This window comes from Labeo rohita, chromosome 24, assembly GCF_022985175.1.
Source record: "Labeo rohita strain BAU-BD-2019 chromosome 24, IGBB_LRoh.1.0, whole genome shotgun sequence".
NCBI classification, from domain to species: Eukaryota; Metazoa; Chordata; class Actinopteri; order Cypriniformes; family Cyprinidae; genus Labeo; species Labeo rohita.
Genome location: NC_066892.1, coordinates 13,141,140 through 13,157,385, shown reverse-complemented (window position 1 = coordinate 13,157,385; position 16,246 = coordinate 13,141,140). Strand labels below are relative to the sequence as shown.

General features: G+C 33.7%; 1 protein-coding gene across 1 annotated transcript in view; it reads right to left on the bottom strand.

Annotated features, from left to right (window-relative positions):
- The window catches only part of ctnnd2a (catenin (cadherin-associated protein), delta 2a), a 394,266-nt gene that overhangs the window by 200,148 nt on the left and 177,872 nt on the right, over positions 1–16,246 (bottom strand). Inside the window, 2 exon segments of the mRNA XM_051098760.1 lie at positions 1,639–1,832; positions 15,382–15,495. Of these exon segments, the coding sequence (XP_050954717.1) occupies positions 1,639–1,832; positions 15,382–15,495 (308 nt within the window).

Sequence of the window (16,246 nt, the reverse complement as noted above, 5' to 3'; positions counted from 1 at the left end):
AAAAACAAATAAATAATGCTAAAAATGTATTATTTATATGCATGTATTATTTATACTTTATTATAAATAAATAAATAAAATATAAATTTAAAAAATATTTATGTATGCATTATTTATATTTTCTAAATAAATAAATAAATAAATAATTAAAATAAATGTCTTCACATAATCTGATGGTTGTGAGCTCAAGCTTCACATGGGACAGCGTTTGTACAAAACGCTTGACCAACTCGCCCGAATCTTAATCACCTCATTCTTGATCTAGTCGCTTTAGAGCAGCATATATTGATTCTAGCTATCCTGAAGCCCTATTTGGAAATGGTTTACTACAAGATCTAGAGAATACGTTGTGAAAAGCAGCTTTTCAGTTTGCAAAACGCCTTTCGCTTACAACTTTAATCTTTATATTCAGCGTCGTGCAGCTTCTCCTGATAAGACTTTAATGAATGAGATGGTAGAGATGGAAGAATCCTCTAAAGTAGAAAAAAAACTGAAGATAGGATTGTGAAGATTTAAAAAGGCTTTTAATAGCTCGATATCATATTATACCAAGGTGTAATGCAATTATACCATCGCTCCTCTGCCAAAATGCTTTATCTTTCCATCTCTCCATCTCTCTTTTGCTGAGAGGGGGAACCACATCCCGGCATAGAGAGCAGAGGAACACCTACTTGAAGAGACTGTTACTGGTTCCTGATGTGGATGAATTATTTAGGGAACAAGAGGTTTACGGTGTTAAAAATATCTACATAAAAGCACCTAACTGATGCGTTGTGTTATATAAACCCATCCTAGAGCAGACAAGCCCTCTTCAGATTACCCTCCACTGAGTCAAGCCGACAGTCCGCACAAACACGGGAGAGAAAGAAGCACAATGCAGTTTCTGCTTTCAATATAAAGCAAGCAAGCTTGCAAGGCTTTTTTGACTGAGAAAATGAGAATGATTTCAAAGAACCTTTGCAGCGAGGCCCCCCTCGACTCTCAAGTCCGGAAGGCCGAGGATGCTGGGCATCTTTCATTAAAACACAGAGGGCCTATGTGTTCATTAAAAGTGTCAAAGGATGAGAGAGAGAAAGGGAGGGCGGGCAAGCTAGAGAGGATGTGCCAATGTCAGCTTTATCGTGACCAACCGCTCAAGCTCTTCTTCTTCCATTTGCATGCATTAAACACTCGGCTAATTAGCAAACATGGAGAAAATAAAATATTGGCGGCTTTTTACCGAAACGTTTGCAGGTGCTCGAGACTCGTTTCAAAGAAATGAAAGTTTGGGAGAAACCACCCTGCAGGGTTTGCTGTAATTACAGTCTCATCAACAGGGCACGATTTAACTCCCCAGATAATGACAAAGTTTGTCTCGCACACGCTCGCCGCTCGATGCAATGCAGTACCGCCGGCGTCTGCTAACAAATGCTTCGGTCTCGCAGTTAATTGCTTTAATCAGGTCTCGAAATCACTTTTTAGGCAGCAGCTTGAAACATGATCCCAGCTGGAGCCCGGGAAATTGTTTCGTGCCAGCCAACCCCCCTAAAAAAAAAAAATCACGAGATCTGATCACGAGAGACTTGAGGTGCAGAACAGAGTCTCTGGACAGAAAGGATGGATATATAAAGCGGGAGAAAAGGAAGCAGCAGCGCTCACCTGGTTGTAGCTGTGCACGGCTCCTCCGGGCTGGCCGCTGGAGCGCGGAGGGGGCTGAGGCTGCTGAGATTGTGGTGCGGACAAGCAGTCGCTCAGGGCCAGGGTCTGGTTACTATGGTAGCTGGCGGAGTACTGGAGGGAGCCTTCTGGGTTCGAGCTGAGCTGCAGTGAGCTCTGAGAGAGCAGACTCGGTCCTGTGTGCAGAGCGCCAGAGCGAGAGAGAGAGAGACGGAGAGAAAGAGAGAGAGCAATTTCAGCAAGGCAGCGATGCAGCCCTCAGCCTGGCAGAAATGGCATACATAATTTATTAGAAGGGGAGGAGTGAAATAGAGAGAGAAGGAAAGAACGAGCGAGCGAAAGACAGCGCGAGAGACGGGGATTAAAATGACAAGAGAAAACCCAAGCAGAGGAATGTGCGAGGGGAGAGAAAGCGAGAAAAATCAAGTGTTTTAATGTTTGTGTGGGGGTGTTGGCAAACAGCTGAAGTGCTGGGAGAACTAGGGTTGGGCATGAGGACAATCGATCAGGAACAATCCTCAAAACACAACAGTGATGACTTTTATAATCAAACTTCAATGGGGACATATTATGAAAATCTGACTTTTTCCATGTTTAAAGGGGTAGTTCACCCAAAAATGAAAATTTGATGTTTATCTGCTTACTCCCTGGGGAATCCAAGATGTAGGTGACTTTGTTTCTTCAGTAGAACACAAACAAAGATTTTTAACTCTAACCGTTGCAGTCTGTCAGTCAAAAAACATACAGAGACAAAACCAAATTAAACCTTGCAGCTTGTGATGATACATTGAGGTGTTAAAGGAGAAGTTCAGTTCCAGAACAAAAATGTACAGATAATGTACTCACCCCCCTTGTCATCCAAGATGTTCATGTCTTTCTTTCTTCAGTCGTAAGGAAACCTTTGTTTTTGAGGAAAAGATATAATGTACTGCTATGGTGCCCCAAGTTTGAACTTCCAAAATGCAGTTTAAATGCGGCTTCAAATGATCCCAAATGCGGTTGTAAATGATCCCAGCCGAGGAAGAAGGGTCTTATCTAGCCAAATGATCGGTTATTTTCATTAAAAAAATACAATTTAAATACTTTTTAATCTCAAAAGCTTGTCTTGTCTTGCTTTGCCTGCACTCTGTGTATTCTACTTTAAGACAGTTAGGGTATGTCGAAAAACTCCAACTGTATTTTCTCCCTCAACTTCAAAAATCATTTCAAAATCATCCTACATCACTGCAGAAGTACCGACCCAGCCTTTGCAAAGTGAACATGCAAAGAAGATCAAACACCGTCAACAAAAATGGTAAGACAGCGATATAGGACGATTTTGAAGTTGAAGGAGAACATGAGATGGGAGTTTTTCCACATACCCTAACTGTCATGAACTGGAAAAAAACAGAGTTCAGAGAGAGTAAGATAAGATGAGCATTTAACATTAAAAAGTATATAAATTGTATTATTTTTATGAAAATAACCGATCGTTTTGCTAGAAAAGACCTTGGCTGGGATCGTTTACAACCGCATTTGGGATCGTTTGGAGCCGCATTTAAACTGCATTTTGGAAGTTCAAACTCAGTGTACCATAGAAGTCCACTATATGGAGAAAAATGCTGAAATGCTTCCCTCAAAAAACATAATTTCTTTACAATTGAAGAAGAAAGACATTCTGGATGACAAAGGGGTGAGTACATTATCTGTAAATCTTTGTTCTGGAAGTGGACTTCTACTTTAAGACATGAAACAATCGGTCTGTGCAGGAAACTGAACAGTATTTATATAATTTTTTACTTCTGATCCACTGCAATGTCCAACTGTCCTGAGCGCATTCACAACAGTCTGCGCGTGACGCGTCTATGTGCTGTGGCATAGGTGATCAGGCTCAAAGCTGGGAGTTTTTGCAAGCAAATGTTATCTTTTAATTGGATGCAACAATCACGATAAGCACAAGTAGTTACAATTTCGAGTAGCCGTCGTACCCACAATCTCACTGTATGAACAATGAGTGACGTATATGCGCGACAGATCGCTTCCACGCATGCGTCTACCATGCCAGACCAAGCTGACTCATCATGCATGGGCTGTTGTGAACATGCTCTGGACAGTTGGACATTGCGGTGGATCAGAGGTAAAAAAAATGATAAAAACACTACTCAGTTTACTACACAGACCGACTGTTTTGTGTCTTCACACCTCAATGTATCATCACGAGCCGCAAGGTTTAATTTGGTTTTGTCTCTGTATGTTTTTTTGACTCTCAAAGCCGTGGATGCCATTGACTGCCATTATCTGACTGACAGACTGCAACGGTTTGAGTTAAAAATTTTCGTTTTCACCTACATGACTTTGGATGCGTTGCTAAGAACTTTATTTGGACAGCTTTAAAGGCGATTTTGTAAATTATTTTTGATTTTGTGCAACCTCAGATTACAGATTTTCAAATAGTTGTATCCCAGCCAAATATTGTCCTATCCTAACAAATATACATTAATGGAAAGCTCATTTATTCAGCTTTCAGATAATGTATAGATCTCAATTAAAAAAAAAAAAAAAATGATGCAGTGAGAACACAAATTCACTCTCTGCCAGCAGGTGGTGCTTACGGAACAGCAGCAATTATAAATATGCAAATACGCATTATAAAGAGTCAAAACGAAGAGAACATACCATCTAAACTTTTTTGAAGACAGTCAGTTCCCCTCAGAGATACATTTATATAAACTTGAACCCACCTCACGATGTGTTGTTACATCCCTAATAATTTTAATTACTGTGTAGGGTGTCCCCTACATCCTCTCCCGAGTTGATTTATGTGTCAAAAACTTGAGTAAACATAATGACCAAAATGTCCATCCCTGTCAGATTACACAGATAATCAGCAGCGCCTCACTGCGTGTTTGGAGAGTCGTTTCTGGGCCATCCTGACAGTATACCAGATTCTATCAACAATTCATAGTTTGTCAAGATGCCATCAACCCTCATGTAGCTTTCAGCAAGCCCATGTTTGGACTATCAGTCTTAATCAGAGATTAGCTGCTCCTGAAACATACTGTGAAAATAATGATTGTTTTTTCCCTCCCCGCACAAAACGCTGCGCCTTTAAAAACAGCTCGAGTTAAGGCATCTCAGGTTTCTCAGGAGGAGGATGCTGTCTGCTCTCTTCGCGCTACACAATAATCTATGACTCCTGTATCAGACAGATCCATCAAGCTGGTCTGTAGAGATAAGAAAATTGGTGCATTATTCGAGTCCATAATAGCCTGCTGCTCTCATTTATGTTCCCATTGATCTGAAAACCCCTGATCAGTCGTAGGGAATGCAATGCAGCTTTGGTTAACCTAAAGCTTTTCACTGCCCTGGACCCTACCATCATTAGAGTTCACGGCATTGTGAGGTGAAGTCTTAAATGCCAATAAAGATGATCAAATGCAGAAATAATGGTCGTGAGTGTGCACTTGCTGACAAAAATTGTCATCCTCATTTCTTATTGCGTCAGATAGGTACTGCACATATGGCATACCATGAATAAAATAAAACATAAATAAAATAAAATAAAATAAAATAAATGATGCATGCAGAAAACAACAATGCAATTATGCACGCTTACATAAAATAATACATTAAAACAAGAAATGCAGCTAAAAACACATCCATAAATAAAAAATCTAAAAGACAGAAAGAAAAAAAATATTAAAACCAATAAAACAGTACAATAAAATAAAACAAAATGCATAAATAAAATAAAATAAAAATTCAACTATGCATACATAAAGAAGGTAAAAGCAATTATAAAAAAAGAGAAAAAAGAAAAAGAAAGACAGTATAAATAAATAAAACCAATACAATAAAATAAGAAATTATGATATAATATAATATAATATAATATAATATAATATAATATAATATAATATAATATAATATAATATAATAAAAAACACAACTATGCATGCAGAAAAAACAATGCAATTACATTAAACCAAGAAATGCAGTTATGAACTAATCTATAAATAAATTAAAAAAATCTAAGAAATAAAGAAAGGAGGAAGGAAGGAAGGAAGAAAAAAGAATAAAAGCAATAAAACAGTACAATAAAATAAAACAAAGTGAATACAAAAAGAATAAAAATAATAAAATGCAATTATTCATGCTTACATAAAATAATAAATTAAAACAAGAAATGCAATTATGAATAAACAAATAAATAATAAATGAATCTAAAAGCTGAAAATGCAATTGTGAAGAAAGAAAGGATACATAAATAAAATAAATAAATAAATGTTAAATTGATCATAAATAAAACCAACAAAACCAATAAATAAAATAAATAATAAATTATGCAAATATATAAAAAAATAATAAAATGCAATATTCATGCTTACATAAAATAATAAATTAAAACAAATAATGCTATTATGAATACATTTATGAATGAATCTAAATCCTGAAAATGCAATTGTAAAGAAAAAAGAAAGAAAGACGAACGATCGAACAAATGAATGAATGAATGAATAAATGAATAAATGAATGAAATGTTAAACCAGAAACTGTAATTTTGCATAAATAAATAAATAAGACCAATAAAACAAAACAAAACAAAACAAAACACATGAATAATAAAATATAATAAAAATGCAATTATGCATGCGTAAAAAAATGAATAACACAATGAAATTACGCATTCTTACATAATCAATTAAAATAATAAATGCAGTTATAAATACATGCCTAAATAATTCTAGAAGCTAAAAATGCAATTATTCATCCATAAAAACTAAAAATATAAAAGCTGAAATGAATAAATGAATGAATGTTAAAGCAGAAAATGCAATTGTGCATAAATAATTTAAATAAATATAATCAAATCAAATAGTTAATGTTAGCCTTTGTAATTGACATGGGTGCATTACCATTTCTGTTCACTGACCAGGAGGTCAGTGTAATTGGCCAGCATGGATAATTAAATGACTAACAATCGGCCAGGCTGATATATCACTGTCACCCGTGCTAATATTCTAATGTGGTACGTGTTCCCTCTCTTTTGTGTGCATACTGTATGTACGTTTTTGTGCATGTTGTTTTCACCCTCCTGGGATCATTCTCTCATTTGAATCAGCATCGTCTAAAGGAGCTGCAGCTACAGCATCACAGCACTGACACTAAATATAGCTCCTCACCTAGTGTAAGACACTTACACATCTGACTTCCCCCATCCTCAGTCAAGCCTGCCCAAGATATCCACAGCGCTCTCATTCATCTCCTTAAAACAGAGCAGCTGGATCAGTTTAACTGAGGATAACACCTCCATACATGTAAAGCAGCATTGCTGAAACCCCAACATCAAAGAGCCAGGCAGCACTGCACGCTATATCACACAGAATAAATCACACATCCCCAATGTACAGTGCTCCAAACACCGGGATCAATGATTTCAAAAGCTTCTGTGGTGAGGTGGAATTCATGGGAATGCTCCTCTTTTCCCATGTCTCAGTCTGCAAGTCTTTTTTTTCACCTCCAATAAATCACTAGTACCATACATTTCGATACCAAGCCAAACTAAATAATTGAACGGAATATTGTATCTATATGCATTAAAGCAATAGTCCACCTAAAAATGAAAACTGTCTCATTATTTGCTCACCTTCATTTCATTCCAAACCTGTGTTTTTCTTCTGTGAAACATAAAGGAAACACTTAAAGAATGTTGGTAACCATACAGTTTTGGTTCCCTTTGACTTATATTCTATGGAGAAAATAAATAAATAATTAAATAAATAAAATAAAATAATAAAAATGCATGAATACATGCATGCATAAATAAAAAGAACAATAAAAAAAACTGAAAACGCAACTGTGCAAACACAAACAAACAATGCAGTTATTTATGCATATATATATAAATTATACTAAATAAATATTTAAATATGCAATTTTCATGCATGGAAAAAAAATTATAAAATAAACTAAAATAAAACCAAACCAGAAAAGCAGTTATGAATGCATGCATATATAAATAAATTTAAATATAAAAGCTGATAAAATATAAAATATATACTTGTGCATGCATGGATGCATAAAATAAAACAAGAAATGCAGTTATAAATGCATGTATAAATAAATAAAATAAAAATTAAATAAATATTTAATTTAAATAAATAAATAATTAAATAAATAAATGCATTATGCATGCTTACATAAAATAATAAAATACAACAGGAAATGCAATTATGAATACATGCATAAATAAAAAGAAAATCTAAAAGCTGAAAATGCAATTGTGCATAAATAAAAAATAAATACAACACAATTATGAATGCATACATAAAATAAATAAATTATTAAAAACAAAATGCAATTATGCACGCATGGATGAACAATAATATAAAGTAAAATAAAACCAAACCAGAAGTGTAGTTATGAATGAAGTTATTTTCATAAATAAATAAATAAATAAAACAGAAAATGCAACTGTGCATAAATACATAAATAAAACCAATAAAAAATAAAGTAATTTAAACAGAAAATGCCGTTGTGAAACTGCTTGTTTACCAACATTCTTTAAATATCTTCTTTTGTATTTAATTGGGGAAAAAAATACATACAAGTTTGGAATGAAATGATACAGAAATACTTAAAATTTTAGGCCTGTCTCAGTTTATTATGCAGTCAACAAGAATATTTACTAAAAATAAAAATTAAACTAAAAAAAAAAAAAAAAATATATATATATATATATATATATATATATATATATATATATATATATATAATAAGAAAACCAAACAAAAAACAAACACTCCTCTTAATTTATTTCTTTGGTAATTATTGGTGATTGTTTACTTGAATAATTAAATTAAGCAATGCTTACCTAAATGGAAAAAAAAAATGAAGGCAGCGTGCCATTGTTTTAATTTGCTTAATAATTATTTCAATGTTTAATTAATTTAAAATAAAGCAGTGTGCCCAACAGCACATTATTGTTTGCTGTGATACTGGGAAATTCCACTGGTAATATTTTTAATTACACATTTAGTACTAATGTAACCAGCATGCAAATAGGGAACGTAGCCAGAAATAAAATAAATAAATAAATAAATAAATAAATAAAAAAATACCCTCAATCAAATTCACCCCAAAAATCAGAATAAACAAACACAAAAGACAATTGAAGGAAATTGGATAAATTATAGCTGTTACAGTCTTCCCATCATGAAGGGGCTTGATTTCACATAATTCCAGGCTGTTAAGTTAACCAATGGATGGAACAAACTTGCACTAGATATATATAATCCCATCACAGAAGTGCATGGACTGTTGAACTACTATATAAAATATCACTAGAAGCTCTACTTTTTGGCTTCCTATATGATGAAACATTTCACAAGGGATCTATTTTTTATATTCTTTTACAAGACTCACAACAGCAGAATAATCATGCTGCTTTGACGCAGTGTGAGAGTGTGACACGGACATATAATATAATCAGAAGAAACCTATGGAAAGGCACTGAGACCGCTGCCTTCAAGACATCAATCTCTTTCTTATTCCTGTAATGCTTAGATCACCAATGCATTCTGAACGAGTCGGGGACAAGCTCCTTTTAAAGAATAAAGCCTTTGGATCACAAAGGCCAATGTTTGTTGGCCGTCAGATAATACGTAAAAGCATGTCCACATCAGACACCTCCACAGCGCTTCAGCTACTTTATCTTGACTCACCCTGCTATCAGATAAATTATTGAAAGCCACTCTGTCCTTAGCGAAACGTTAGAGCTCACTGTAATTTCAGCCCGTTATAGTAAATATACTTAGTTTCAATACATTATTCATGGGCTGTTATGTTCGGCTGTGGTATTCTAACGCCTGAAGCTCAGAGAATGTTGTGGTAGGGATGTCTATTCAGCGGAGGCGTTATCTGTTTTGATTATTTCGACTTTAAAGCCGGAATTGCATTGCAAAAACCTGTGGCATTTTTCTCTTGTCACCGACCTCAACAGAAAGCGCAAAGTCAATAACTTATTTAAAAGCCACTTTGAACTCTGTAAAAGATCAATGACATGCAACTTTCTGGGAGGAGATTAAGACAGTTTCGGTGAAGTAATATATCCTCCATAAAACAGACACTTAAGCTTTTGTGTTGTTAACCTCTGCCACAAAAAAAAGAAGAGAAAAAGTGAAATGTGGGAGAGGGTGGTGAAGTTAAATAGCCCAGGTGTTTATGGTCACCAAATATGTTTTTTTTTCCCGTGGGTAAATGTGGCGTTACGTGACATGTTGTTCGCAAGCTGCTGTACCGATATCTTTCCGCGGTTGAAACACTGAATGAGCGATTACATGAGACAGGATACGGATTTCGGTAAGCTGTACTCTTTCTTTTAACGTATCCACATTAAAATAAAAAAAAAAAAATCTAAAATTATGAGATTAAAATCAATATTACAAGTACAATATTTTGAGAATAAAGTCTAAATTATTAGAATACAGTCGAAATTACAAGATCAAAGTCGTCATATTTTGAGAATAAAGTACAAATATTTTGAAAATAATGCTGAAATTATGAGAATAAAGTTGAAATATTTTGAGAATAAAATTGATATTACAAGAATAATGTCAAAATGTTTCGAGAATAATGTCGAAATATTTTGAAAATAAAATCAAAATGTTTTGAGAATAAAGTCGAAATATTTTGAGAATAAAGTCGAAATATTTTGAGAATAAAGTTTAAATTTTTTGAAAATAAAGTTAAAATATTTTGAAAATAGAGTTGAAATTATGAAAATAATGTTGAAACGTTTTGAGAATAATGGCGAAATGTTTTGAGAATAAAGTCAAAATATTTTGAGAATAAAGCTGAAATTACGAAAATAAAGTCAAAATGTTTTGAGAATAAAGTTGAAATTACAAAAGTCAAAATGTTTTGAGAATAAAGTCAAAATATTTTGAGAATAAAGTTGAAATTAGGAAAATAAAGTCTAAATGTTTTGAGAATAAAGCTGAAATTACGAGAATAATGTCTAAATGTTTCAAGAATAAAGTCAAAATATTTTGAAAATAAAATCAAAATATTTTGAGAATAAAGCTGAAATTACAAAAATAAAGTCGAAATGTTTTGAGAGTAAAGTTGAAATTACAAGAATAAAGTTGAAATGTTTTGAGAATAAAGTTGAATTTTTTTGAGAATAAAGTTGAAATATTTTGAAAATAGAGTTGAAATAACGAAAATAATGTTGAAATGTTCTGAGAATAAAGATGAAATTACGAGAATAATTTTGGAATGTTTTGAGAATAATGTTGAAATATTTTGAAAATAAAGTCAAAATGTTTTGAGTATATAGTCGAAATATTTAGAGAATAAAGTTGAAATTACGAGAATAAAGCTGAAATGTTTTTGAGAATAAAGTCAAAATGTTTTGAGAATAAAGTCGAAATGTTTTGAGAATAAAGTTAAAATTACGAGAATAATGTCGAAATGTTTTGAAAATAGAGTTGAAATTACGAAAATAATCTCAAAATGTTTTGAGAATAAAGCTGAAATTATGAGAATAATGTCAAAATGTTTTGAGAATAAAAATCAACATTTTGAGAATAAATTCGAAATTGTGAGATTAAAGCCGCAATAAAGTCAAAATGTTTCGAGAATAATGTCAAAAAGTTTGAGAATAAAGTTGAAATTATGAGAATAATGTTGAAATGTTTTGAGAATAAAGTTGAAATGTTTTGAGAATAAAGTCGAAATTATGAGAATAAAGTCATTGACTTTACGTGATATATTGTTCACAAGCTGTTATATTGTTTCCACGGTTGAAACACTGATCGAGCAATTAAATGAGACAGGATACGGATTTCGGTAAGTTGTACTCTTTCTTTTAACATACCTTCGGAAGTTTATTATAACTGTGTTTTAGTGCACGCTAAAAAATGAGAAAATCTAAAACTATGAAATTTAAAATCGCAATATTTTGAGAATAAAGTCAAACATTTCAAGATTAAAGTCATAATATTTTGACAATAAAGTCAAAATTATGAGAATATAGTCGAAAATACGAGATTAAAGTCAATATTTTGAGAATAAAGTAAAAATATTTAGAGAACAAAGACAAAATTAGGAGAATAAAGTCAAAATATTTCAAGATTAAAGCCATAATATTTTGAGAATAAAGTTCGAAATTACAAGAATGAAGTCATTCTTAGCAGAAATCACACCATGTGTTATACCCACAGTATGCTTGGAAATATATATATATATTTCACGTCTTCGACTGCATTCACTACATTTGTAGTGCGCCAGTTACTAAATAATAGCAATTTTGCACAAAATTGTGCTTGTGGTACTTTTAATATAAAACAAAGATCAGCTTTCAAAATCTGTCAGTTTTTTTGCAAAACGTTTCTTGCAATAATGTTGTTGTCTTTTCTGAGGTATATTAGTGACTGTTCACAAGCTGTTTTATTCACGGTATAATACAGTAAATTATTTGAAATAATATTTAACATCGTCCATTCATTATTTGTAGCATGTAAATTCAGTCAGTTTTACCATAAACTACTATTATAAATGTGTTTTACCTCTTTATTTCAAGTTTATATCAAGTTTATATAAATTAGGCTTTAATGAAACACTGTATTCGGAAACTTAAGACTAATCGGTTCTTGGGATTTAAAATTCAACACTGTTTTGGAAAAATAAGAATCGATTAAAATCACATTTACATTACATTACATTTGTTTCTTCTCAAAATATTGCATATTTTAAAGAATGCTGTGTTGCAAACAGTATTGGATTTTGACTGTATTATACATGCTTCTGTGTTCTGCAAAAAAGTCATAAAGGTTTGGAACAACACAAGGGTGAGTAAATGATTGACATACTTTCATTTTTGGATTAATTATTTCTTTATCAGGTCTTGATTTGCATATAATGGAGATTTATTTGGCCATGACAGGCAGAATTTTAAGTATATTTATAACAACAGACTTCTGTCCGCTTGTTCTGGCACACACCTTCCAGTTCTGCTGTCTTAATTTAATATGGCATACCGCCAGATGTAGTTTCAGAAAAATGACAAAAATAAAAGTTATTACCATCCCTAAATAAAACGCTTTAGCTGCAATGCACAACATAACAGGCGGCTTAACTATCAGAACTGACATCGTAAAAGCAATGTATGTAACATTAATCTTGACAGATGTTCTCAGTTATGTTCAAAATAAAGATAAAAAGTGAGACAAACAGTTGCCATTTACAGTTATAAATATGAGAAAGACTATTTCCTGATTTTCAGTGTGTCAAGGAGATATGGTTAAAATTGCTGCACATTATTCACCTACAACTTATACAACAGTTCTTTCTGGTCTGGTTTCTCGAATCTGATTGGCTGAGAGGAGTGCGATATTCTAGTAATATCAGAACTCTAACCGTTTCACCGTTTGCATTACTCCGCTTCCGGTATTTCATGCCAGATGCCTAAATCGACCAAAATTGTATAAATAACAGTGTTTTTGTGTCACAGAATATAGTTTTAAGAGTTTTTTAGGTCAGAATGTACTTGTGCAACAAACAGGGTGTAAGGGGGCGTTTAGTGCTCATGAACCCGCCTTGAGCAGCCTTACCTCAGCCAGATATTCTGGAATTGGCGCTGACTCTAATGTCTATCTAGTGGTAAAAAAACATGAATCCATTCAAAAATGTAATCAATGACGGAGGTAGTTTGCAGAAAAGAGGGTTTTTAATGAGATTACGTTGCTGTTTCTTATGTATTTACTAGGGATGTGCGGGTCTAGTCGACTAGTCGACTAAACGGTACAGCTCCTACTAGTCGACACTGAAAACAATAGTCGACTACACGACAAAAAAAAAAAAAAAACATGATTTGATCATTGAAATTGCCATAATTTTAACGTTACATTTAAAACATTTTAAATAAGTTAAAATTAAACATTTGAAAAATAATACATTATTTTTAAAAGTGTATCTGGGTGAAAACTACGTTTTTACTTCAGACCTCACATGCCCTTACAGAGATCTCATGACCACACAAAAGACTAAGGTGTAAGATTATTTTGAATTAGAAGGAATCGGAAAAGTTTTGTGTAAACGGTGTAATATCAGACTGGCTTACAATAACTCTACCTGACCAATACATAACAGGCACGTCGTAGGCGTTAGCTTCGAGGCTAGCCAAAGTCAGCAAATATCAATCACGGCATTCACTACAACCCGCCTCCGCTGTGATCCTGTCCGCGCCGTCTATTCCTATAAACGAAGACCCACTTCGGTGGTGGTGTGGGATGTCCAGGCGCTTTCTAAAAACTCTATCGGCTTGCTTTTCGTTTATCTCTGCGTGCCTGCGACTTTTTTCATAGTTCACCAGACCACGTTGATAATTTACTGAACAAAAATGCATGATCTTGAGTAAGTAAAATGGACATTGTTGCATTGTTTTGTTTTGTAAACGACATAGCCTGCATGACATAAGTTTTTAAAAGCATTTCTTAATGCTATTACTTGATAAATGTTTCTATTGTTTTTGACTTGTGTTTTAATATGCTGTCTAACATTATATGAAGATCAATAATTCTGTCAGGCTATTGAGTGATTTTAGATTGTTCTGTATTTCCCCAGCTGGTTTGAATAAATTAGCTATGCAGTGGCTTTTGTTTCCTTTTTAACGACCGCCTAAAATTAAATGATGATAACGCGAGGCAAACGTACAACAAGCGGAATTCATTGAGGGATTTGACAGTGTGATTTATAGATAAGTATTTCAAAGGCTGTTATTATGTACATGCACATACATAGGTTTTTTTCTTACCATTATTTGGGGGTATCTTGCTTTTAGACTAGTTGACTAGTTGGATACAAAACTTTCATTTAAACGACTATCAAATTAGTCGTTACACACATCCCTAGTATTTACACACTCGGGTCGTCAAACTATTATACAAATACTTGTAGCCGTGTGATATATCGGCACACTGTTATTAACTACAGCACTCTGCCTAAGACCGAATCACAGCTGATATACATTCATATCGCATGGCTAAGAGTATGATATTGCTCATATATTATATTGTATTATTTATTTTGCATGTTAGATGTTTTTGCATCAATACATTTAATTCATTAAGTTGCTCAATAAACGTGGAAAACTCGAAAAAATTATTCCTTTTCCAATTTTCAAGCATTTATAAGCCACAAACAGTATGCATGACAACATATTTGAAATATATTTGTGCACCTTGTAAGAGGAAAGAACAAAGACATTTTCCCAAACATAATTAGAACAACTGTGCCATTTTTGAGATTAGAAATGTTCTGCAACTGTGTACGTCAACATTCGCCTTTTTTTGGCCGAAAGGCTCTGTCTGGAAATACTTTCATATTATTGCAATAACTAGCACTAGATTCCTTGATGCTCCAGTTATCAAATGCATTGTCAATTTTACAGCTGCCGTTTAGAAACCTGTTCACTGAATAGACACACCCCTTTTTCAAAACCCCGCCCTCTTATACATATGCCGCACTGTTGATTGACAGTAAATGCTCTTCTTTCAAATGAATGTAGACATCAATAAAGGGACTCTCAGCCAGGTTGTCAAGTCGAAATCAATGGTGAAAATCTCTTCGCTAATTGCTAGGATTAGGCTTTGTTTCTTTAATGGATAACACATTAACACTCCAACATAAAGCAAACTCAGGCACTGCAAAAAAACTAAATAAGCAATTTTGATGGCTACTCACTATCTGTGGTGTATTCCTGATGATCCAAGATCCCAGACTCCTGTAGGGAGCGGATACACGAATCCACCAGTTCTAGCCCTGTGTTTAGTTCCTCTTCAATGTCTTTCTGTCCATCTGGGAAAAAAACAGGGATGAGGTTAATCACGCGTACACTGCAAATACTTCCTGAAGCCTCATTCGTCACACTTGGGCTCTGACCTCTTGACCTTTTCCTATCACCTGCTCACTAAGCATCCAAACAGGCTGAGATTGAACTTAATTGGCTGTTTGGATGACCCTGTTAACCGGCGTGCTGCTTGTTCTGTGTCAGAACGGACTGCCAACTTTTCCAGGGCCAGGGTGGTGTAATTTGCCAAGGGATAAAGGGTTACACAAGCTCCCTAAGACATAAAGATTAACCTCTCAACTAGAGCAGCACCCGCACAGCCAGAGAGCAGGATGCTAAGCTGGGATTCGTCACTCTTTAGACACATATGAGAGTGAAGCAGATATAATACATAGAATAGAATACAAATGTGTTGGGTTAAAGATGATTACAGCAAGCATAGTAGAACTGCGACAATGAATTAGTAAAGCTGATAAAAATGGGTAATGAAAATAGTTAACAATGAGTTTTTTTTTAATTAATCATAATAATCTATACTATAAAATGTTACTTTAAAACTTGTGTATTGTAATCTACATATTTAAAACTTATTTCATTCTTCCATCCAGACCAATAATGTGTACAGCATATTTTACAACTGTTTTCGGATACTGAAATTCATGAAGATGATGCAACGATCATGCATGCTGCAGCACAGCTAATTCAATCTAGTTATAAATTCTCCACAAAAAGGCCTGACAACAAAATTTTAAAAATCAT